Genomic DNA, 25,670 nt, shown 5'->3' on the forward strand with positions numbered 1-25,670 from the left:
GTCACATGGTAATATCAGTAAGTATTTGCTGAATGGATGAACTCTTTGTGTGTGCTCAGTTGTATCCAACTCTGCCATATCCTGCTCCAGGGAATCTTCCTGACCCAGGGATCGAACCTGAGTCTCTTGCTTCTTCTGCGTTGGCAGGCAGACTCTTTACCACTAGTGCCACCTGGGAACTGTTTGTATTTTGACTCAAATTTGTATTTATCCATTTAAAGGAAAAAATTCATCTTGAAAATTCTAAAGAAGTTACTTATGGTATGTTTTCTTTCCGTTTGGACTTTATATCCTCATTTTTCTTCCCTGGGTTTGCTAAGAGCCATATTGTTTAGGTGGGACTATTGTGGCTCAGACGGTAAAGAATCTGCCTGCAATGCAGGAGACCTGGGTTCTATCCCTGGGTCAGGAAGGTCCCCTGCAGAAGAGAATGGCTACCTACTCCACTATTCTTGCCTGGAGAATTCCATGGACAGAGGAGCCTGGTGGGCTATAGTCCATGGGATGGCAAAGAGTCAGATACAACTAAGTTACTGACACTCACTCATATTGTTTAGGGCCAGAGAACTCTGCATCTTGGTACCTACATTGAACTTAGAGGCTATGTTAACTAATCACACATTTACATGAGAACATTCCAAATTGTCTAGAAGACCCCCTGATGACTGGAGCATGTGGACATGTAGTCATAACTTAGATTTGTAAATGGTTTGCTTTTAGCACATCTGGAAATAAGGACAAACTAGTAATTATTCTTAACTGAATTTCCCATACATATTATAAGACATGTTTTGATATTTGATATCTAAGATATGTTTTGCAACTTGACAATGCTGATAAACAGAAATGAAGATGAGTTTGCATACAAAGATCTTCTCTTCCATACCAAGATTTTGCAAGCTAAAAAAACTCTGAAGTGCCTTGAAGAGAATTAGGTGGGCTGCAAAGTAGAGGCTCAATAAGGTCCAAGAAAAAGATAAACCTGAAAGATGTGGTAAGGAAGATTCTGGAAGTTCTATCTTTTAGGTTCTTCCATGTTTTTATGCCTCAGGGCAATTATTGGCCTACCCATCTGCGCAAGAGTCATGAGAAAAACACTTTATATCTGAACAAAGTGAAAATGCATTGTAGCGTTAACAATTGAAAGAAATTACCTATCAGCTCCTTCACCTCCTTTTGAAATGGAAATCCCTACAATGGATTTTAGTGTTTTGTAAACTTACATTTTCATATGTAAGATTTCATTCAACCAAGATTTTCAACGGTGACAATTTTACTTTGGAACTTCAAAAACAATCTTGGTTTGTCCTCTCGTTTTTAGTTCTGTTAAACTGTACCACCGTCCCCTCCCCCCGCCATTTAACTGATTATTTGCAATGATCAGATCTCAAGATTCAGGAAAGAAATTCATGTTATTTGGAGAAGGGCACAGTAATGAACACTGACAATGCCAAAGCCTTGAGAGTAGGTTTTCGGTTGCCAAGCATGTTAAGAAGATTTTATGACCAGCTGGTGTGCAGTGCCTTATGGAAAAGAGAAGATCAGTTTCTAACTCATTTCTTCTTATAAACCTAGGGAGGAGGTTTAGAAAAACTCTTCAGGGAAAGAATTTTTCTTGGCGTGGTATGATTTTCCCAAGCTTGGCAATAACCATAACCTGCCATACGGAAACCAAATGAAACAGAATTTTATATGTATGTCTCTTAGTAATGTTTCTTCTGTTCATAAGGAAGAACTAGAATCTAGTGGATCAGCTAGATCCCCAGTGGATATGTGATGATAATCCCGTGGATTTCAGAAATGTTATGTAGTCAGCCTCTCACCCAATGGCTTGAGCCCGTTTCTACCTAATGACTTGTGGGCTTCATAGTTGGTGGCCCCCTCGCCTCCTCTGTACAGCAACACTGTTAGTTCCCACTCACTGCTGAGTCACACCTAGACACCCCAAGTGAGCGTTCGTCTCACTGGAAAGAAGTAGCTCCTATTTAGGAACCTAAACCATTAGTTATAAGTCTATTGTGAGATTATTTCACCACAATGAACTCTCTTCTAAATCCCTGGGATATGAACACTTCTTAATATTGACAATTAGCCTGAGGAAATACTAACTTCATTAACTCAGTCCAATGACTAGGGTCTAGTCTGAGTTGTGGTGTATTTCCAAAGGAGATATTTGTCACTTTCAAGCAGAGAGAGTAAAAATAAACCAGTGGGGTGTGGCTTATAGAGCTTTATTTAATGGATTCTGGAATGTTGATTTTTAGCCCTTTTTGAATTATATGGAGGCTGGTAAAGATGCTCACACAGTTTCTTTTCCTAATTAATTAATTAATCTATGCTACCTATTTGCACCTTTACTTTTCAGAGAAAATTTTACCATCTTTTTTTCAAGATGATACAAGTTCAGACTATGAACAGAATATCCTCAGTTTTATATTAGTAGGGTACAAATTAATGAGGGTCATTAATCCTTTCTCTACCCCGCATGATGTACATGTTCTGGGGAGAATGCCCACGTAATCAAAATATAGCCCTTACTTTAGTGGAGATACAAGAATGTCAAATAACGGAATGTGAACATTTTTGTTTTGTTCTTTGCTCTCTTGCTGAGGTGTCTGTAAAACTGGAATCAACTAGATAAACTGTTTCTCCATACTCCCTTTTTCTTTAGTTGTTCAAGTTGGTTTCCCATGTCTCGGCAAACAAGATGGAGTGGCAGCATTTGAAGTGAACGTGATTGTCATGAATTCTGAAGGCAACACCATCTTGCAGACACCTCAAAATGCCATCTTCTTTAAAACCTGTCAACAAGGTAATCAGTGATGGTGATTCCAGAGAAGACATAAAACTTCCAGGTGTGATTTGAACAAAAAATAGTACCTAGCTGGCTGGATAATTATTTTGTATAATTGTAACTACACCAGTGGGAGGAGGGGCTGCTAAGTGCAGGGTCCAGGAATAGTACTAAGATAGACTTGCTCTACTTTGACCCCACTCACAATTTTAGGGACTCCAGTACCCTTCAAAATGCTCTGTCTCCCACCTCTTTCTCTCCCTCTTCCAGTATAGTCTTTGGGAGTCCTCAACCTCATAGCAAGGTCACCAGTCATCACCAGCAACTACCACTACCCATACCCACTGCCAAACGCTTGATCCTTCTGACTTTCATGGAAAACAGGTCGCTGCCATCTCACCAGCAATCTCTGCCAGGCAAAGTCACCTCCCACCACAGCCTGGGTAACCAGGGAATGGGAAGGCCTGTCCCCTTCCCTACTCTGATATAAGCTCTTCCAGCACAGAATTTTAGCTCTGGAGGCTTTCAGTGCCCTAGAGATGTACCAAAAAGTCATTACCCACTCTGACAATGAATATGGAGGGCAATATCCATCATTCTGTCTCAGTGTGAATTGAAGGTCCAGTGCAGTAAATTGATAGGTGAGATGAAGGAAGAACATAAAGCTTGCTTTGCCTTCTTCCACAAGCCCCTTAACTGTTGAAAATAGGATTGAGAGAAGCAAAGTCTTACTTTCCTGAAAACTTAAGAAAGTACAAGTGATGTAGAGAGAATGAAGTGGAAATATTGGTATTCAATAAATTACAATCAGTGTGCTGGGGAAAATGTGACCTCTAATCTCTTCATGCTCCCCGTAATTCACTCAATATGTTTTGAAAAGTGTTTATACAAAGCTTGTTTCTCTTTGGTGAAGCTGAGTGCCCAGGAGGATGCAGAAATGGAGGCTTCTGTAATGAAAGACGGGTCTGCGAATGTCCTGATGGATTCTACGGCCCTCACTGTGAAAAAGGTAAAGAACACAGACAGCCAGCTCCCTGGCTTGCTTCTTAGCGAAATGGGTGTCACACAGGAGCCCCACATGTATTTTTAGCACATCCCCTGAAATTATCTTTCTGGTCACATTATATGGGTTCATGCAGCCTTAAAAAGCCACAGGAAAGCTATTGGAAAGTGTTTCTCCTAGGAGTGGTTTTCTGTTAAATCCAATATGTGGTGACAGGCGCAGAAAACTAGCAGTGTCTACATTCTTTGTGGCCACTTTTACTCTCCTCCATCCCCACACCCGGGCTCACTATTATATACACTCTGCTTTGGCATAATCTTACAAAAGTTTTGAATTTTTCTCCCTCCACTAGAATTGGTTTTAAAAAATAGTATTGTGACCGATTTGAAAGTATCTACTCCAATGAAAAGTAGCTTGAATCACAATTAAGTCTACACCTGAGTTATGAAGGTGCTCTAGGCAAAAAAGGGAGGATGAAGATCATTTGTGTATTAAATATATCTGTTTCGGTGAAATTACTACTAAAAAAGTTATGTGAAAAAAAGAGATGAACATGAAAATGTTTACTAATCACATGACTGGATGCATGCTTAGTCTTTCGGTTGTGTCCAGCTCTCAACCATAAAGGTATATAAACCACAAGCTCACATATACTGGACTTATTTAACAAGAATAAGCAAAATATTTTTCATCTTCAAAAAAATAAGAATTTTTCTTGTATGCTTTTTTTTTGGATTGAAGTATTTTATTTACAAGGTTGTTAGCTTCAAGTGTACAGCAAAATGATTCAGTTATTCATACATATATACCTCTTTTTTTAGGTTCTTTTCCCTTATGTGTTATTACAAAATACTGAGTATAGTTTCCTAAGCTACAGGAGGTCCTTGTTGATTATCTGTTCTATACATAGTGGTATAAATACATAAATTCCAAACTCCAGATTTATCCCTCTCTGGGCCTCCTTTCCCCTTTGGTAACCATAAGCTTGCTCTCTATGTCTATAGGTCTGTTTCTCCTTTGCATATAAGTTCATTTGTATCATGTTTTTAGATTCCATATGCTAAGCCATGCCGTATGATACTTGTCTTTCCCTTCCTTACTTCACTTAGTGTGATAATCTCTAAGTCCATCCATTTTGCTGCATATGGCATTATTTTATTCTTTTATGCCTGCGCATTATTCCATTGTGTGTATGTATACCATGTCTTTATTCATCTGTCAATGTACATTTAAGTTGCTTCCATGTCTTGGCTATTATATATAGTGCTACAATGAACACTGGGGTGCATGTATATTTTCAAATTCTGGTTTTCTCTGCATATGCCTAGGAGTGGGATTGTAGGATCATATGGTAACTCTATATTTAGTGTTTTGGGAACCTCCATACTGTTCTCCATAGAGACTGCACCAATTTACATTCCCACCATCAGTGTAGGAGGGTCCCTCTTTCACCACACCCTCTCCAACATTTATTATTTGTAGAATTTTTGATGATGGCCTGTCTGATCAGTGTGAGGTGATATCTCATTGTAGCTTAGATTGGCGTTTCTCTAATAATTAGTGATATTGAGCATCTTTTCATGTGCCTGTTAGTCCTCTATCTCTTCTTTGGAAAAACATCTATTTAGAACTTCTGCCCATTTTTTGATTAGGTTGTTTGTTCTTTTGATATTGAACTGTATGAGCTGTTTGTACACTTCAAAAATTAATCCTTTGTTGGTGACATCATTTGCAAATATTTTCTGCCATTCTGCACCTTGTCTTCTTATTTTGTTTATGGTTATCTTTACTGTACAAAAGCTTTTAACTTTAAATAGGTCCTATTTGGTTTTGTTTTTATTTCCATTACTCTAGGGGATGAATCCCAAAAGATCTTGCTGCAGTATGTATCAAAGAGTGTTCTGCCTATGTTTTCCTTTAAGAGTATTATAGTATCTGGTCTCATCTTTAGGTCTTCAATTCATTTTGATTTTTATGTTTGTGTGTGTGTATGGTGTTAGACAATGTTCTAATTTCATCTTTTACATGGAGCTGTCCACTTTTCTCAGCACCACTTATTTTTTTTTTTAATTTTTTTTAATTTTTTATTTATTTTTTAAATTTTAACATCTTTAATTCTTACATGCGTTCCCAAACATGAACCCCCCTCCCACCTCCCTCCCCACAACATCTCTCTGTGTCATCCCCATGCACCAGCCCCAAGCAAGCTGCACCCTACGTCAGACATGGACTGGCGATTCAATTCTTACATGACAGTATACATGTTAGAATTCCCATTCTCCCAAATCATCCCACCCTCTCCCTCTCCCTCTGAGTCCAAAAGTCCGTTGTACACATCTGTGTCTTTTTTCCTGCCTAGCACCACTTATTGACGAGATCGTCTTCTCTCCATTGCATGGACTTGCCTCCTTTGTCACAGATGAATTGACCATAGGTGTGCATAAGTTTATTTCCGGACTTTCTATCATGTTCCATTGATCTCTGTGTCTGGTTTTGTGCAAGTGCCATACTATTTTGATGATTGTAGCCTTGTAGTATAATCTGAAGTCAGGGAGTCTGATTCTTCCAGCTCTGTTTTTCTTTCTCAGGATTTCTTTGTTCTTTTGTGTTTCCATACAAATTAAAAAAAAATTGTCCTAGTTCTGTGAAAAATGCCATTTGTAATTTGATAGGGATTACAGTGAAAGTGCTGCACTCAATATGCCAGCAAATTTGGAAAACTCAGCAGTAGCCACAGGACTGGAAAACGTCCATTTTCATTCCAGTCCCAAAGAAAGGCAATGCCAAAGAATGCTCAAACTACTGCACAACTGTACTCATCTCACACGCTAGTAAAGTAATGCTCAAAATTCTCCGAGCCAGGCTTCAGCAATACATGAACCGTGAACTTCCAGATGTTCAAGCTGGTTTTAGAAAAGGAAGAGGAACCAGAGATCACGTTGCCAACATCCACTGGATTATTGAAAAGGCAAGAGATTTCCAGAAAAAAAAAAACTATTTCTGCTTTATTGACTATGCCAAAGCCTTTGACTGTGTAGATCACAATAAACTGTGGAAAATTCTTCAAGAGATGGGAATACCAGACCACCTGACCTGCCTCTTGAGAAATCTGTATGCAGGTCAGGAAGCAACAGTTAGAACTGGACACGGAGCAGACTGATTTCAAATAGGAAAAGGAGTACGTCAAGGCTGTATACTGTCACTCTGTTTATTTAACTTACATGCAGAATACATCATGAGAAATGCTGGGCTGGAAGAAGCACAAGCTGGAATCAAGATTGCTGGGAGAAATATCAATCACCTCAGATATGCAGATGACACCACCCTTATGGCAGAAAGTGAAGAGGAACTAAAAAGCCTCTTGATGAAAGTGAAAGAGGAGAGTGAAAAAGTTGGCTTAAAACTCAACATTCAGAAAACTTAAGATCATGGCATCTGGTCCCATCACTTCATGGGAAATAGATGGGGAAACAGTGGAAACAGTGGCCAACTGTATTTTTTTTTTTTTTTTGGTCTCCAAAATCACTGCAGATGGTGATTTCAGCCATGAAATTAAAAGACGCTTACTCCTTGGAAGAAAAGTTATGACCAACCTAGATAGCACATTCAAAAGCAGAGACATTACTTTGTCAACAAAGGTCCATCTAGTCAAGGCTATGGTTTTTCCAGTGGTCATGTATGGATGTGAGAGTTCGACTGTGAAGAAAGCTGAGCACCGAAGAATTGATGCTTTTAAACTGTGGTGTTGGAGAAGACTCTTGAGAGTCCCTTGGACTGCAAGGAGATCCAACCAGTCCATCCTAAAGGAGCTCAGTCCTGGGTATTCATTGGAAGGACTGATGCTAAAGCTGAAACTCCAATACTTTGGCCACCTCATGCGAAGAGTTGACTCATTGGAAAAGACTCTGATGCTGGGAGGGATTGGGGGCAGGAGGAGAAGGGGATGACCGAGGATGAGATGGCTGAATGGCATCACCAACTCGATGGAGGACATGAGTTTGAGTAAACTCTGGGAGTTGGTGATGGACAGGGAGGCCTGGCATGTTGCGATTCATGGGGTTGCAAAGAGTCGGACACGACCGAGTGACTGAACTGAACTGAATAGTGAATTTGTAGACTTCCTTGGGTAGTATGATCATTTTAACAATATTGATTCTTCCGATCTGAAAAAATGGTATATCTTTCCATCTGACTGTATCGTCTTCAATCTTTGTCAGTGTCTTGCAGTTTTTGGAGTATAGATCTTTTGTCTCTCAGATTGGTTCTTCTTAGGTATTTTATTCTTTTTGATGTGATGGTAAGTGGGATTGTTTCCATGGTGTCCCAAAGCTTGTGTTGGCCTGCTAGTTGCAGGTCCGGGGCCCAGTTGGTCCCAGGGTAGGGCCTGGCCTGTTGTGGGTGGGCTAGGTCCTCAGACTGTGATTTTCTTGCCTCTGGTATCTGCCCCTCACTGGGTGAGGCTGGTCTAGAGGCTTGTGTAGGCTTCCTGTTGGGAGGGGCCTTGTGAGTGAAGCTGGGTGTTGGCCCTCTGGTGGGGAGGGCCATGTCAAGGGGGTCTCTAGTGGTGGCTGATGCTGGGAAAGATTGAGGGCAAGAGGAGAAGGGGGCGACAGAGGATGAGATGGTTGGATGGCATCATTGAGACGGAGACATGAGTTTAAACAATTGTGAAGGAAAGGGAAGCCAGCTGTGCTGCAGTCCATGGAGTTGCAAAGAGTCAGACATGACTTAGTGACTGAACAAGATGAGGTGGCTATGGGCTCATGAAGTCTTTAGGCAGCCTGTCTGCTGATGAGTAGGCTGTGTTCCTACCCTGTTTACTGTTTGGCCTGAGGTGTACAGGCACTGGAGCCTATAGGCTGTTGGGTGGGTTCAGGTCTTGGTGCCAAAATGTTGGCCTGGCCTCCAAGAGAGCTCATGCCAGTGAAAATACCCTGAATCTTCTGACCAATGTCCTTGTCCCCAGAGTGAGCCACAACTTCCCCCCACCTCTCCTGGAGACCCTCCAAGACTAGGTAGGTCTAGCCCAGGCTCCTGTAAAGTCACTACTTTTGCCCTGAGTCTTGGTAACACAAGACCCAGGTATGCCCTCCAAAAGTGGAGTCTTGGAGGAGTCCAGTGGAGCTCCTGTGCTCAAGTCTAGCCTCCTCCTGATGCCAGATCCCCAGACTGGGGAGGCTGATGTGAGACTCAGAGCTCTAACTCCTGTGGGAGAGCTTCTGCAACTGATGTCAGTTTGCAGGTCACCCACCCAGGGGATATGGGATTTGATTGTGTAGAGAGTGTGCCCCTCCTGCCGTCTTGTTGTGGTTTGTTCTCTATGTCTTTGGATGTAGAATATCTTTTTTGGTAGGTTCCAGACTTTTTTAAATCAATGATTGTTTAGCAGTTGTGATTTTGGTCTTCTCATGAGAGGAAGTGATCTCAAGGTCCTTCTATTCCACCATCTTGTCCTGAGCTCCATCTGGACTGATTTTGAAATTGAAAGACTGAGGAAATAAGGCAGAAAAAGATATTTACACAAGATAGATTGAAATTGAAAAATTGAGGAACTAAGGCAGAAAAAGATACTTCTTAAGAAGACCACATCTTACTTAAAATAATGATTCTGGGAAAATTTAATCAGCCATTCAAGTGGAACAATTCCAAAATTCTCTTCTATGAAATTGGTTAAAAATATAACCTTATTTACTGCACAAAAATAATTTTAATATAGCAAACTTCTGTCTTTACAGAGCAACCACTTTAGAGTCAACCACAAAGCTTGAAAATGTAGACCTGTTATATTATCGACATTTCCAAAATGGTCCTGTTTCTAAAACCCTATTGGCCGTAATTAGAATTCTCTCTCCCCATTAGTCCTTTGCTCACCACGATGCATGAATGGCGGGCTATGTGTTACTCCCGGTTTCTGCATCTGTCCACCTGGATTCTATGGAGTCAATTGCGATAAAGGTAACTTCCTAAGAACAAGGTTCTTTTTACTTTCTGTTTTTTAAACTGGAGGATAATTGCTTTATAATGTTGTGTTGGTTTCTGCTGTACAACAAGGTGAATCAGCCATAAGTACACATTTGTCCCCTTCCCCTCGAATTTCCTTCCCACCCCTGTAGGTCATCGTAGAACACTTGTTTGACCTCCCTGTGTTATACAGCAACTTCCCACTAGCTATCTGTTTTACATATGGTAATATATTTGTTTCAATTCAAAGAAGTATATTTACTATATCGTCACTCTTCATAACAGATTTATAAATAGGGTGTATCTCTTCACTGGTTGCTTTAACATTAACCATAAATTTTAGTGTCGCTTAACACAGTACAAGTTTACATTCACTCACAGAATGCTCCAGTGCAGGAACCTGGTCAGTGGGCAAGGCAGTTAGGCACTGACGATCCTGCTGACAGCTTAGGAGCTCTCTGGTGCCAGCCAATAAACAAACAAAGATTGGAATAGGCACTGCTTAAAAAAACAAAAAAAGTCCTAAAGTGACCCAAAAAACTTTCAACACACATTCCATGGGTAGGAATTAGCCTCATTACTTACCTGGATGCAAGCAGGAGAAATGTCATTCTTGGCTGGACAGCTATCTCCCTTTATGGGAGGGGAGCATGAAGTTTCATGGACAGTTAGCTGCTCCTGGCCCATTGCTGTTTTCGTATGTCCCAAATCAGTTTTATGGGTGAGCTTCTAAAACAATCTCTTCCAAACTGCCTGACCTAGAAGTTCACTGATCACCCATTTAATTCTCTGCTCACAGATCACATCCCTGAGAGCTTGAGTCCCTCCTTCCTGTGAAGCAGTAGCAGAGCCAGATTTTACTTTCAGAAAGTAGATTCAAACATGGCTCTAGAGTAGAATGGTGTGATTCATAGTCTTGCAAGACACCTGTCTACTTTGCCTGGTTCACATCTTTTATGGAAAAAAATTAACATCTGTAAAGTGTACGATGGGAAAAAATTAACATCCTTAAAGTGTATGTATTTAATGAAATTATCCTTTAGTCAGAAATGCTAATTGTGTGAGTTGTTGTTTGGTTGCTCAGTTGTGTCCGACTCTTTTGCAACCCCATGGCCTGTAGCCCGCCAGGCTCCTCTGTCCATGAGATTCTCCAGGCAAGAATATTAGAGTGGGTTGCCATTTCCTCCTCCAGGGGATCTTCCCAACCCACGGACTGACTCACATCTCCTACACTGGCAGCCGAGTTCTTTACCACTGAGCCACTAGAGAAGCCGATTGCATGAGTAAGGCACTATTTTCTAAAATAAATATTGGATTGGCCAAAATGAAATGATGTGCTTATTTTTGAGAAGTGTCTCTTTAGTGATAATACAGATAGTACCAATTAAGATTGAAATGAGCAGCTTTTTTAAAATGAAAGAAAAGCTAAAGGAAAGAGCCCTTAGCCTGAGTCAGAATAATCATTTATGGTTGTCTGTTATTTTGTGATATGCAAAGTCCCTTCATACAATTACCTGACTTTAGTTCTACAATCTTTTGAGATATGTAAATAATTATTCATCATAGTCCCAGATAAGCAAAATAAAGTTTATAGACCTGGAGTAGCTTCGCCCAAATTCACAGCCTCCACTGTACCATGTTGCCACTCAGGCTACCTGTTTCAGAACCCGGTTCCTCTACAAGTGACTCTGAGTAGAGAAACCAATCTCTGTGGGCCATGCTTTTCCCAACTGTAAATAGAAATTAAGCCGTTAACCCCTGGTTCCCCCATTTCTAAGCTAACTGAGAGCACATGCTCACATCTCTACCTTTTATTTGTAAGTGGTCTTTAAAAACTGCAGCATTGGAATGAAAACGACTTTAAAATTTTATATTCATAAAGATTAATCACTAATGACACTGATAATAATAGCCAGTGAGTAAAACATTCTTTCTTGTGCAGCTTCTTTTCATTTGTCTAAATTTAGCATTCAGCCCTTCTGCTACTTCAGAATTGGGCAGAATTTAATCAGCAGAATTAAATTCATATTATCTCAAATTTATTAGGCAATAGAGCCAATCCTTCAGAAATTTGGATGAAGAACAAATGTTTTTATCAGATTTTAAAAGACCGTTTGTGAGGCTTACTATTGGTGTAGCATGCACAGTGACTGACTGTCAACTATAATGTCTTCTTTATGCCGGGGTGTCTCAACACTGCATGGTCCTGTGAAGGAAAATATCTATGTGTATTCCAGTTCCCTTTACATTGGTAATATTTTACCTTTCAGATGAAAGATTTTCCTTCTTGTTAGACTCCGATAATTTTTTCTTATTCTTTTGGAAAGTCTGTTGAAATTCCACTTGGTCTCACTGGAGATCTGGGAACATTAAAAGAAATAATGTTTTTTTTTTTTTTACTATCTCAACCAAAAGATGCATTTGTTATCCAGGAGGGAGTATAGAGCTTCTGAAAAATGGTTTAATCACTGGCATAGAACTAGACCTTAGCACTACAAAGAAACACTAAAGATTGACTTTCATTGGCTCTTGGGACATCTGTTGTAAACGTTAACAGCTGAGTGGTTAAATACTGGCCCAGCAAACCTTCAGCCCCAGTGAAAGTCCTTTGGAGTCTCTGCCTCATTTCCTTAGTCAAGAATCATCGCACACAGAGATGGAGAGAAGCTCCAGTGTTATGCAGTCATTAAGGGTGTGGCCAGATTCAAGTTTTGTCGCATTTGTAATGTTTGTCCCATTCTGTGACTTTTGATTAAACTCCCAGGTTCATTGCATTCTACATGTTAGGAAGGATAGTGGCCAGCGAGAGGCCAAGTGGACACAGATCCTGATATTTTCTCATCTCCTATTATCCCCAGGAGAAACAGGGGCAAGTGGGGAGATAGAACATGCTCACAAAAACAACTGTCCTCTGCTCACTTTGGCAATACACATGAGAAAATTGGAACAGTGCAGAAAAGGTTAGCATGGCCCCTGTGTAAGGATGACAGGCAAACATGTGAAACATTCCATAATAAGGATAAAAAAAAGATCCAGCCCTAATATTAGCTTCAGTGGCTCAGATGGTAATTGCCTGCAATGAGGAGACCTGGGTTCGATCCCTGGGTGGGGAAGATACCCTGGAGAAGGATGGGAATGGCTACCCTCTCCAATATTCTTGCCTGGAGAATTCCATGACAGAGGAGGCCGGTGAGCTACAGCCTATGTGGTTGCGAAGTCACACAGCACTGAGCAACACTTCACTTTCAACAATGTTAGCTGCAAGTAACAAAGAGGAAGCTCAAGAACGGATTCTCCTAAATCCTAAATCCTGTCCTCCAGTGCTGCTGTTACTCTCTATGACAGGAAGCTTGATTTTGCCAAGGCAAGTACAGCATGGCCTTAAGCTAGGAGATACTTATGATAATCATTTTTAACAAAGCTTTATCATTTAGGAAGCATGATATTCATAGAATATTTTAGTTGGATTTCATTTCCGCAAAGAAAGCACACACTTAGAACTTTTGGAAATCCTTTCTGATTTTCTTCCTGGATGCTTATTCCAGCTTTCATTCACCTACAGCCAATTTTGGCCTGTTTTATATAGGACAAGAACAAATAAGCCGTAAAACTGGAATAGCTGAGTTCTTATTTTCATCTCCGTTATAGAATGAGCCAACTTGTCTATTTTTAGATACTTGCTCTCCCCCGTTTTCATTTCTGTCCTCCCTCTATTTTAGGTGCCAGTGAGCAGTGAAACTCCAGAAGCTGACTCTAAAAAGGGGGCTTTAGGATGAATTACCAGCAGTATGATTATCACCTGGAAAATCTAGTTTATTGGACTCCCAAAATCACACACCCACTTTCTTCATCCCTCTAGCTCATGCTGCCTCCACTTCCCTGCCTACGGGATCTCATAAAGGGGAATAGGCTGCCCTTTCCTGAATATAATTATTCTTTCTTGCAAGCGTCATAAAAACTTATTTTTTCAAAAATTTCTGTTATATAAGATGCATCCCTGTTCTTCTTAATCAGGAAAAAAGTTGCTTTCTCCTTTGTCCAACCCTAATATTTATGACTTCTCTCCCTTTTATCTGTTCCAAAGAAGGTTTTCTCCTTTTATTCTTCATTTATCTTAAATATTTTTCTTGGGTTTATAGCATTCTTCTCCTTTTAAGAGCATAGATAATTACAATAAAATTAAAAAGATATTTGTTTTTACCCACTGTTGCCTTTTTTCACTAAGAGGCAAACAAACCCCTAGAGGTGGGTCCGGTGTCATGTGTGTGGTATCCTGTTATGTTGCCTGAATCTACAAATGATCAAGCAATTGATTACCACTGCTGTCTGGGTAATATGGCTTATTTTATTAAATAAGTAAATGGGCAAGTAGCAGATGCCTAAGAAGTATCACTTAGCCTTAATGAAATGTTGTTGTTAGATTTAAGTGACTACCTAATGCAATACCCTGTTATTCATTCTAACAGCAAATTGCTCAGCCACCTGCTTTAACGGAGGGACCTGTTTCTACCCTGGAAAGTGTATTTGCCCTCCAGGACTAGAGGGAGAACAGTGTGAAACAAGTGAGTACTGACCTGCATTGTCTTTGTTTGGGATGGGGAACATTAGAAGCCCCAAATAACCCCTTCGTTTTATTGATGATGAATCTGAAGCCCTGAGACAATGAATAGCTTGGCTAAGGTCTCAGACCAGGGGTTTCTTTTTACTAGATTCAGCCGCCATCCATTTTGGCTAACAGCGGGATAGAGAAGTGACATAGATCAGCTCAGCTGACTCATTAAACCCTCTCTGACTTGGTTACGTCTGGTTTGGCGCTGTTCACCATGTTGCACTGTTTCTTGTGGAGAGTCCATAGTTTCAGACTAGAAATGTAGACCAGAGCTTTAGGACAGCTGGAATTAGTTCACTTATCTGCAGGCATAGAGTCTTTTTACCCCCCTCTGGCACTCACTGCCACATTTCCCAACCAACCAGAGCCTAGTAATCCGTCTCAGAGAAAAGGATAGACTCAAGAAAAAGGAGGGAAGTAAGGTAAAGAGCAATAAGAACCAGAAGCATCTAATAGCACACACAACAGCGTGAACGAATTGCGCAGAGGTTGTGCTAAGCGAAAGAAGTTAGACACACGAAATGCACGCTGGCCAATTCCATTTTTATGAAGTTCAAGAACAGGCAAAAGTAATAGGAGATCATAGAAACCAGAATAGTGATTGGGAGCACAACAGAACTTCATGGTGTGCCTACAATGCTCTGTATCTAGAATGAGGAAGTGTCTCTTAAGTGTTTATTTATGGTTAAAAAAAAATTCAAATTTAAGGGTGGAATGTGGTAGATAATCATTGTTTTGGGAATCAGGATACCAAACTCTTTACCCTGGCCCTGTTATCTTCCCGTCACTGAAGCTCTCTCTTCAACTCAGGAATGAGCCAACCTCACCCTAGATTGCTCTGTGACCCACAAAACAGATAACACCAAAGCCTGGCTCAGGAAGAAACAAAAGGAATGTGAGTGAGCATGTCCCTACTTTTCTGGAAGTTCTGGAATATGGCATTTTCACCTCCAGCTGTATTATGTCCATAAAACACCGCTGTGTTTGCTCTAGCCATAGTTTCTGAAGTGATAGTGGGTTCAGAATTAAATAATACTGACTTACTATTTTAACTTTCAACCTCTAATTTATTTGTGGGGATTTTTTCACTTCAATGAGTAATAGCTGAAATGACGATTTTTTTTTAATAGAGTTCAAATGAAATACTTCTGAAGTTTTCATAGAACGTGTAATTTAATTGTCAGGATGTGGCTTCTGTTCTTGTTAATTACCCTGCCCTGATAAAGATATCTCTGAACTAACTCCCCTCAATTTTCTCCACACACTTACACTCAGACTTTATGTACTTAATTGGTTGATGTTTATGAATCTTTGTTCATGGGTTCCTTTCTCTTCATGCACATATGCTCTTTCATGCCTTTAGGTTTATGACCTTTCCATTGGCAGAGATAATGTTTTCTATTATTTTTTTTCCCCTAATTGAACCAAAAATGTGGGCCTTTGAAAGCTCTTGATTATTGCCATCACAAGTTATACTCAAATCCTTTTAGGAAATTTTTTTCTCTATCACCAGAACCATATTACCAGGAAAAATTAAAATGGGCCTTGTATTGAAAAGTGCCTATAGTGTAATAGAGACAAAAAGTTGAATTATATATCTTATGTTTAACATGAGACATAATTCACATACGTGAAACTCACTTTTTAAAGCATACAATTGATATTGATTATAAAGCATACAATTGATATTGATTATAAAGCATACAATTGATATTCACAACGTTGTGCAGCATCTACTTCTAGAACATGTTACCATCCCCCAAAGAAACCCTGTTCCCATCAGCAGTCACTCCTCATGGTCCTCATCCCAAACCCCTGGAATCCACTAATGTACTTTGTGTCTCTTTAGGTTTGCCTGTATTAGATATTTCATATAAATAGAGTTATATAATAGATGGCCTTTCATGTCTGACTTCTTTCTCTTCACATATTTTCAAGGTTCACCTCTATTGTTACATATATCATTACTTCCTTTTACTTGCTAAATAATATTCCATTGTGTGGATATACCAACTACGTTTTGTTAATCCATCCATCAGCTGATGGGCACCTGGGCTATTCCCACTTTAGGGCTGCTACCAATAGTAGCGCTGCTATGAATATTTGTGTATGAGTTTTTGTGTGAACATGTTTTCAGTTCTCCTGAGTATACCTAGGAGTGGAATTGCTAGACCATATGTTAACTCTTTAATTTTTTGAGGAACTGCCAAACTATTTTCCAAAGTGGCTGTACCATATTACATTCCCACCAGCAATGTACAAGGGTTCCAATTTCTCCATATCCTTACCAATATTTGTTATTCTCTTTTTTTAAAATAAAATATATATCCTGATGCTATTATAATTTCTCCTGGCCTCTATCAAAGTTGATGGCTTGTCAAACTTCATTCTGACTTGATTGTGAGATATACTTGCAGGTTAACAACTAAGACAATGGTTAGAAGTATCTGGATATATGTATATATGTTTTTCTTGTTCTTTAAGGTTCATAAACTCTATAAGATTCTTTAATGAACCTTTAGTTTAAAAAACCAAATTATTTATACTGTACCAAAAGGGGGTTTTTAATACCTTAATGGATTTTATTATTGTAAAGGTAATCTATGTAAAATGTTTGCCATAAAAAATTAGAATATTGGATAAAACAGTTAAAAATCACTTGTAAAATTCTAAGACTCAGAGATGGTGGTTGTTGGCACTTATGGTAAACCACTTTCATCTTTTTTCTATGTGAAGGATAGGCACAAATTTACCTCACAATCTGATGGGTGGAGGAAGTTTAATATCTTTATTTTGTCAATACTTTCTCTCACTGTCCTCACTGGTTATAGCTAAAATTTGAATTTTTTAGAATTCGTCAAATCTATTTGTCTTCAGGCAGTGCTTAGTCTCATTTGGGTAAAAAGCTGTGATTTCTCACGTTGATTCAGGGTTCCACTATCCAACGATAAGAATTTGTTCACAATATAGTTTTAGGAAAAGAAAGTCAATATTAAAGACATTTATAGAATTCTGAACTTTAAAACAGTCATCCCTTCACGATATTTTGGTTCCATGAGCTTTGATATAGGAATGGTCTTCTAACAGTCACCTGCAAAGAGATTTCTATTCTGTGATAACCAGGAGAGAATGTCTTCCTTGTTGGCTGCAGTGAGCCTCAGGGTCCTCACTTCCCTCTTGCCAAGACATCCTTGGGGACAATGAAAAGATTCTATCAGCCATTCTCTCCATTCTCTCTGGATACTAAGTTCATATCTCATGGAATATGGGGAACCTTGGGCCCCCCAAGTAGTTCACAATACATCCTCTATCTTTTCTGCCATATAATTATTGTCCCACATCTTGCTTAGTTGAAAAACCCCAGTACACTGCAGAGTATCCAATTTTGAGCTTATGATGGGATCAGATGTTCCTTTGATACAAATGGAAATTCAGAGTTAGATATTCCTTTCCTTAAATTGAAGTTGGATCTTGACCAGAGAGTAAATGCTATTCTTTGTGTCCAAACCTAGCAAAAAGGGTTCTTTTGGATTTTAATGGTTGATAGAAAGGTGGCATTCAAATATTAAGGTTGTTTGAATACCTTTCTGTGAAACATCCATGTCAGAAAAGCCTACAGCTCTAATGGCATTTCAATTTTCTGAGAGACACTAACATCTCAATTGTCTCTCTAATCTCCACAGTGAGTACATGTTGGATTATTTATATGTGAGGAACATCATTTTGGATAAATAAAAGAAAGTGTTTCTACCAAAATGATTTTCATATGGGATTCACTTCATGTCGGTCAAGCATAATGCTTACCCGTAAAAAACTTCAGCCTTAGGATGGCAAATTCTAGACTGCAAATGGAGAATAAATGGCTTCAGAAGAAAGAAAGAAGAAAAATATGATTTTCACATCTACATCAAGCTCTAAAATCCTGGGATGCAGAGATCTGTGAAAATATCAGCACTCCTCATTTGGCACAGAGATAGAGCATGAAGTATTATTAGGATCTGAGACATTCCAGAAAAATGCCCAAGTGTGGAATCAAGGACTTTGTGTGCCCCACCTCATGTCCTTTGCAGCCAGCCTTTCCCTCCATCACTGCTATGACCTAATCTGCACAAACATAGTCTGATTGCACCTGAGCTGAGCCACATGTCTCTCGCTTACCACCAGAGACTCCTGAGTAATGAATATAAATATATATAACCACAACAAACTTTGGAAAATTCTTAAAGAGATGGGAATACCAGAACACTTTACCTGCCTCCTGAAAAACCTCTATGTAGGTCAAAAAACAACAGTTAGAACTGGATATGGAACAACAGACTGGTTCCAAATTGGGAAAGGAGTACGTCAAGGCTGTATATTGTCACCCTGCTTATTTAACTTATATGCAGAGTACATCATGAGAAACGCTGGGCTGGAGGAAGCACAAGCTGGAATCAAGATTGCCAGGAGAAATATCAATAACCTCAAATATGCAGATGATACTACCCTTATGGCAGAAAGTGAAGAGGAACTAAAGAGCCTCTTGATGAAAGTGAAAGGGAAGAGTGAAAAAGTTGGCTTTTAAAACTCAGCATTCAAAAAACGAAGATCATGGCATCCAGTCCTATCACTTCATGGCAAATAGATGGGGAAACAATGGAAACAGTGAGAGACTTTATTTTCTTGGGCTCCAAAATCACTGCAGATGGTGATTGCAGCCATGAAATTAAAAGACGCTTGCTCCTTGGAAGAAAAGATATGACAAACCTAGACAGCATATTAAAAAGGAGAGACATTACTTTGCCAATAAAGGTCTATATAGTCAGAGCTATAGTTTTCCAGTAGTTGTGTATGGATGTGAGAATTGAACCATAAAGAAAGCTGAGCGCTGAAGAATTGATGAACTATGGTGTTGGAGAAGACTCTTGAGAGTCAGACATGACTGAGCAACTGCACATATATACAGATTATACGTATATAATCTGTAGTCACAGACTAGAAATTCAAGAAAATTATTCCATGGGGTGACCTTTGGTCAGTGGACACTGGTGCAGATGAATAAACGCTCCCTTCTCTCTTCCTTCAGGCAACTTGAAGGAGCAGTCCATCTACCTGACTCCTCAGAAAGATGCTGCAGAATAGAGCCCAGTTGCCTGTAGTGATGAACAACCTACAAACATACTTTTTTGTTGGCTTTTTCTCTTCTGCTGTTGACTCTCCCTACCCCCCATTCCTCATTCCAAGGATCACTTCCCCAAATAAACTCTGCAGGCGGGTCCTGATTTCTGGAGAATCCTAGGCTAAGGCAGAAGTCATCGTGTCTAGATATAGACCTGCTTTCAGAAATAGTGACATACAAAAATCAGAACTCAGAGGAAAGATCACTTAGGGGGCCATATCTTCACTTTTAATATGTCTTAAATTACAAGTTTTTATGAATCAGTTAAAACATTGTCAAAAAAGTGACGTAAATACAGCATTTGAACAATACTCATTGTGGAAGATTCATATCCAAAATTATAAGTAAAAATATGAGCCTATTTGTCCCCAAAATGAAGCTCAAACAGTAATAAAGCCAGGGTTGATCCAAAATAAGTGGAAATAACTGCCACTTCAAAGCCTTGATCCTCTCAAAGCCTTGCAATTCCTTTGAAAAAATGTAATTGCCTCTGAAAGGAGAACAGAGTTCCTTGCTTATTTGCATTCTTCTATTTCAGGCAAATGCCCACAGCCCTGTCGAAATGGAGGCAAATGCATTGGTAAAAACAAATGCAAGTGCTCCAAGGGTTACCAAGGAGACCTCTGTTCAAAGCGTAAGTACCCTGAACACACAGCTGACCTATGTTCTGGAGTAGTTAAACTATCAGGGATCTCTTCTCTCTTACTTCCTAACTTCTGTACCTACTGCATGTTGCTGAGGCATCACAATTAACCTTTCTTCACTGACATTTATGTTTCTTGAGGTAGACCAAAGACATGTGAAATCCATGCATGTAAAAAAAAAAACTTAGACACATTTGCACACACCACCAAACTTTTTAACTATTAAGAGTTTTCTTAAGGAAGATTAACTTCCATTGCCTGGCAGTTTCAAAGTCCTCCTGAGTGTCTTTTGTCAATGGGAAACATCAAGTCTAGATCACTTCCAGGACTGACTCAAAAGAGTCCAAAACTGACTTCTAGCTGGAGATTAACTTAGAAAAACACATGGAGGGATGAAGCCAAAATGAACACATTCGAAAGAACTGCAGGAAAGAGAGCTGCGTAATTCTGTTAACCAGTGAAAGCTCAGGAAACATTCTATTTATCTCCTTTGACTCTAGCTGTCTGCAAACCCAGCTGCGGCACACACGGAACCTGCCACGAACCCAACAAATGCCAGTGTCAGGAAGGCTGGCATGGGAGACACTGCAATAAAAGTGAGTGGGAACTGTCTGGCGAGCCAGACTCTTGCATATCTATTTCCTGGCTCCAAAGGCCAGGACAGACAAGCCATAACTCAACTCTGCTTTCCGTTGCATAAAACCAACTTCTCCTCTTCCTGCTCTCTCCAGTGGTCCCCACTACCGCCAGAACTCTAAGCTTTAGAGTGTAGAGGAAAGAAAGCATCACTGTAAAATACCACCACATCTGTAAAATATCACCACAAATATTTTCCAGGTTAAATTAGTACTCCAGGTTGGTTTGGTAATATGATATGTTAACTATGATAGCAATGAGTAAAAGTAAGATTTCTAAATCAAATGTAGATCAGTAGCTACACGGTTCTCATTTTATCGTTCAGGATTGATCAAGGAGCATTAGAACATGAAGAGTTTTGCTTTGTAAAATCTTTACACTGTGTTGGTTTGGGGATGCTTTAAATGGGTTCTTTCGAGGGAGAAAAAAGGTCTGTGAAGTACAGGAGAGATGTTAATGTGGAGTTGTATTTTTTTTTCACATTTACTGACCACCAAAAATGGACTAGCTATAGGATAATAAACCACTGGTCTATTTTATACACAAAATGAAAGTTAAAGTTGCCAAATTCAGTCATTCTGTTTTGATTGCTATCGTCTCTGTGCTAAGCATGAATCCAGGCACTGGAAACATACCAGTGAACAGACAGAAAAGATCCTTCCTGGTGGTGCCCAGATTCAAGAGGGAGGGGCAGTCAATCAGCAAGTGAAGGAAAAAAATAATGCATTTCTGCAGGTTCATCCTGTAGCTTGAACTCTATCTGCTGAGGATGGACCCACTGGCTACTTTCTGTGGGCAAAGGAAGGCTTCATTCAGTCATGCAGTTCCCTTGATTAATAGAAGTCCACACTGTGCCTATCAAGTTGTTTCCAAAATAATGTACACAAAGTGAACAGATCACTTTCATATCAGGTGTTTTTCTAAATCAGTGGTCTCCAAAGGGTGATGAATATAGCCCAGTGAATGTGGATACTCATCTGGATGCTAAGGGAAAATATTAGTTTGAAGACATAAAAAAAATATGTTCTTTTATTACATTTATGTAGAAATTTTATATGTATAGTTATATATCTCAATCTCTAATTCCTACTTTTTGTACATATTTTATAACACACATTATACTATTCTGATGTGTGTAAAACCAGTTATGTGTAGCTTTATATGTTTGTTTGTTTTAAAGTATATTGGTGTCTGGCCTAGGCTACACTGAGCCATTGATCTGAGCCTTTTTTTCACCATTGTCTTGGCTGGATGGTAGATTGAATTGACTTCAGGTAGACATAGCTTAACAAAAAGTGGAGTTCCTCTGGAAAATGGCTCCTTTACCCAGGTGGGAATGATGGAATGGTACCAAATGGGGCAGAAGGGGACCTTCCTTCAGGTAAAAGACCTATAGAAAATTAACCATTCCAAGAAGGCGAGTGAGAGGCCCTCATGCACGCAGTTTAGATGAGCAGTTCTGACAGGTCTCCCAGCCCCAGTAGCACCCTCACTTGTAGACTTTGCTGCTGAAAGCTTTTGTCATCTCTGCCGCCTTCAGATTCAGGCATGCATGTCAAGAAGATGCCTTGGTGCTTGACTAACATGCAAGCTTGTTTTACAGGAGAGGCCCCCCAGCCATTGTGTACACTGGCTGAGAGAATCAGGCTGAAAGAATGAGGTTAATTTTGCTTAAAAGGAGATGACAAGGAAGCTGTGAGGCACCGAATTCTGCTAAGAACAGATTCCCAGTGAGGCGACACATTGGGAGGTCCCAGGCACCCAGACATCTGAGTTGGGAGGAGGATACTGGAGACAGACTTCCTGGCTCAGGCTCTGCCTCACCAGGGAGGTTTGGGCTTCATGGGTGGCAGGGTGAGCAGAAGGGTAGGGACTGTTGGCTCATTGTCTTGGTGGAGTCCATGAGCTACTAGCCTACATGCTGACAATTCAAAGAAAAGCATTCAGGAACAATGTACTCTGTTCTCAGCAGTTGCTTAATGGCATGCTTGCATTAAAAAACCACAGGGAACAAATGAAATGCCAAACTTGACTCCAATGCACAGGAAGATGGAGACAGATTTTTAACTGCTGTCTTAGATCAGTTCCAGGAAATCAGCAGAAGTGAGTCAGTGACCCAGGCATCTTCAGAAGTCCATAAGTAATATGAAAAGAAGTCTTGAGTTGTGTAACTCACAACTCACATTGTATTATTGTGTTACGCTCCTCTTACGATGTACTGGAAATGCTATCAGTAGACACCCATCTTGACCAAAGCTCACAAAAGCCCACTGAGAAGGAGTCAGTTCAAATCCTAACCCTTCTCTAATAATGTGTACTGGTGTACTTTTTTTTTAAACACTTCTCTTTTCCTAAATTCTTTTAGATTGATTCATTTTTAAAAACTTTTTATTTTGTATTGGGGTATAGCCAATTAATAAACAATGCTGTGATAGTTTCAGGTGAATAGCAAAGGGACTCTGCTACACATATAAATGCAGCCATTCTCCCCCAAACTCACCTTCCATCCAGGCTGCCATATAACATTGAGCAGAGTTCCCTGTGTTATGCATTCCTTGTTGGTTGTCCATTTCAAATATAGCAGTGTGTACATGTTCATCCCAAACTCCCTAGCTATCCCTTCTACCCATCCTTCTCCTTCACCCCCTGCAACCATAAGTTCATTCTCTAAGTCTATGAGTCTCTTTCTTTTTTGTAAGTAAATTTGTTTGTATCATTTCTTTTTAGATTCCACATACAAGGGATGTCATACAATAATTCTCCTTCTCTGTCTGACTTATGGAAGTCCTTAATTCTTATAAAATTCCTATTTTGTGTAAATGTAATAGCCATGCCTAATCATGTGATCTGTATGAAGAATGGGGGTTGTTATTATTGAACTAGATCAGTAATAATGGAGGGTGGTTTTGCAAGGCAATGAAAGATCAATGACAACATTCTCTGCAGAAGCACTCCTGCAATGAGACCTCAGTGCTCGATCCTTACAAGCCCTTGGATGGAGAAAATTCTTCCATTCAATAACATTCATCCCAAGTTTGCTTCAAGCGTGGCATGACCAAAATATATAGTGAATCAGAGATTCAATGGAAGCCAGATTTGATGGAGTTAGCAAAATGAATTTCTTTTAAAAGGGTTCTTGAACCTGTAACATCTCATCATTCAGGTAGCTTTATGTGGTCACTGTGGTCTTTCACTCTGGGTTGGAAAGGGAAAATGGATTTTATTTGAATGGTGAATAATGAATCTCAAGAGCTTGTTTTTGTAGTTTCTTTTCTTTTAAGCTGTGAATAATTTTGCAGGGTATGGAGCCAGCCTCCTGCATGCCCTGAGGCCAGCAGGCGCCCAGCTCAGGCAGCACACGCCTTCAGTTAAAAAGGCCGAGGAGCGGCAGGACCCACCTGAATCCAATTACATCTGGTGAACTCCGACATCTGAAACATTTTAAGTTACACCAAGTTCATAGCCTTTGTTAACCTTTCATGTGTTGAATGTTCAAGTAATGTTTATTACAGTTAAGAATACTGGCCTGAATTTTATTAGCTTTATTATAAATCACTGAGCTGATATTTACTCTTCCTTTTAAGTTTTCTAAGTACATCTGTAGCATGATGGTATAGATTTTCTTGTTTAAGTGCTTTGGGACCAACTTTATGTTATGTCAGTTGTTCAGGTTAAATTTTTGTCTTTTCAGTGTGTACTTGGCAGATAATTGCCAAAAGTACAATGCATTCCTGGTATTGAGGGGCTGGGCAACGTTAGAGAAGATAAATGGAACAAAAAAGCATAAATCACAAAGGTTTGGATGAAGCAGTTAAAAGTGCTGAAGTCTTAGCATTTCAACTTATTTTGTCATGTATCTAGACATTTGCCACATTTTAAAAACTCCCCTTAAACTCACAATACGTTTTACCTTTACCCTGACCTTACCATGATTCCAGAGAATTCAGTATTAAAAAAGAGAGAGAAAGAAATAACACTGTGGTAGTGACATGTAATGATATAATATATTGTAAACACAATAAAATAGGGAGTATATGTATGAACTGTTGGCATTGGCTTGAAGCAATATAATATATTGTAAACAAAACACAGCTCTTACAAAAACATTTTATACTGTTTGTATGTATAAAATAAAGATGCTGCTTTAGTTTTCTGAGTGTGGTATGGAGTGGTCTTCGCATGTGCTAGTTTATGGAAATAAAGTTGGTTGCAATTGAATAGAAGTTAAAACTTTGCAATATCATAAAAAAGAGAAGACATTCTTTCCCTGACTCTGGACTAGCTCTCCAGCCTCATCTTTCCCTCCCAGTTCTGTCTCTGCTTCAGCCAGGCCACACTGCACTCTGTTGTCAGAGCTTGTAACACTCCTATTTATGTCAGCTCCCAGCTTGTTGTCATTTCTTTTAAGAAATCTTCTCTAACTAGAATATGTGAAATATCCCATTAGTGAAGACTTTTTTAATGGTGTGAAAATATTACAAATGAAAGTGTTACTAACTGGGAATGTAAATTGATGCAGCCAGTATGGAAAACCGTATGGAGATTCTTTAAAAAACTAAAAATAGAGTTACCACATGATCCCACAATCCCACTCCTGGGCACATATCTGGAGAAAGCCATAATTCAAAAAGATATGTGCATTTTAGCATTCATAGCAGTGCTATTTATAATCCCTAAGGCATGGAGACAACTTAAATGTCCATCAACAGATAAAAGGATAAAGAGGATGTGGGATACACAGTGGAATATTACTCAGCCATAAAAGGAATGAGGTAATACTATTTGCAGCTACATGGATAGACCTAGAGATCATTATACTGAGTGAAGTAAATCAGACAAAGATAAACAATGATATTTCTTATATG

General features: G+C 39.5%; 1 protein-coding gene across 2 annotated transcripts in view; it reads left to right on the top strand.

Annotated features, from left to right (window-relative positions):
- The window catches only part of WIF1 (WNT inhibitory factor 1), an 86,489-nt gene extending 61,528 nt beyond the window's left edge, over nt 1–24,961 (top strand). The window contains exons 4-10 of one of the 2 annotated variants that reach the window (XM_005680217.2): nt 2,672–2,812; nt 3,708–3,803; nt 9,657–9,752; nt 14,225–14,320; nt 20,064–20,159; nt 20,670–20,765; nt 24,105–24,961. In XM_005680217.2, the coding sequence (XP_005680274.1) occupies nt 2,672–2,812; nt 3,708–3,803; nt 9,657–9,752; nt 14,225–14,320; nt 20,064–20,159; nt 20,670–20,765; nt 24,105–24,226 (743 nt within the window). In that variant the 3' untranslated portion in view covers nt 24,227–24,961. The remainder of the gene's footprint in view (nt 1–2,671; nt 2,813–3,707; nt 3,804–9,656; nt 9,753–14,224; nt 14,321–20,063; nt 20,160–20,669; nt 20,766–24,104) is intronic. The other variant, XM_005680218.3, reaches the window with a different exon arrangement.

This window comes from Capra hircus, chromosome 5 (assembly GCF_001704415.2).
Source record: "Capra hircus breed San Clemente chromosome 5, ASM170441v1, whole genome shotgun sequence".
In the NCBI taxonomy this organism is placed as follows: domain Eukaryota; kingdom Metazoa; phylum Chordata; class Mammalia; order Artiodactyla; family Bovidae; genus Capra; species Capra hircus.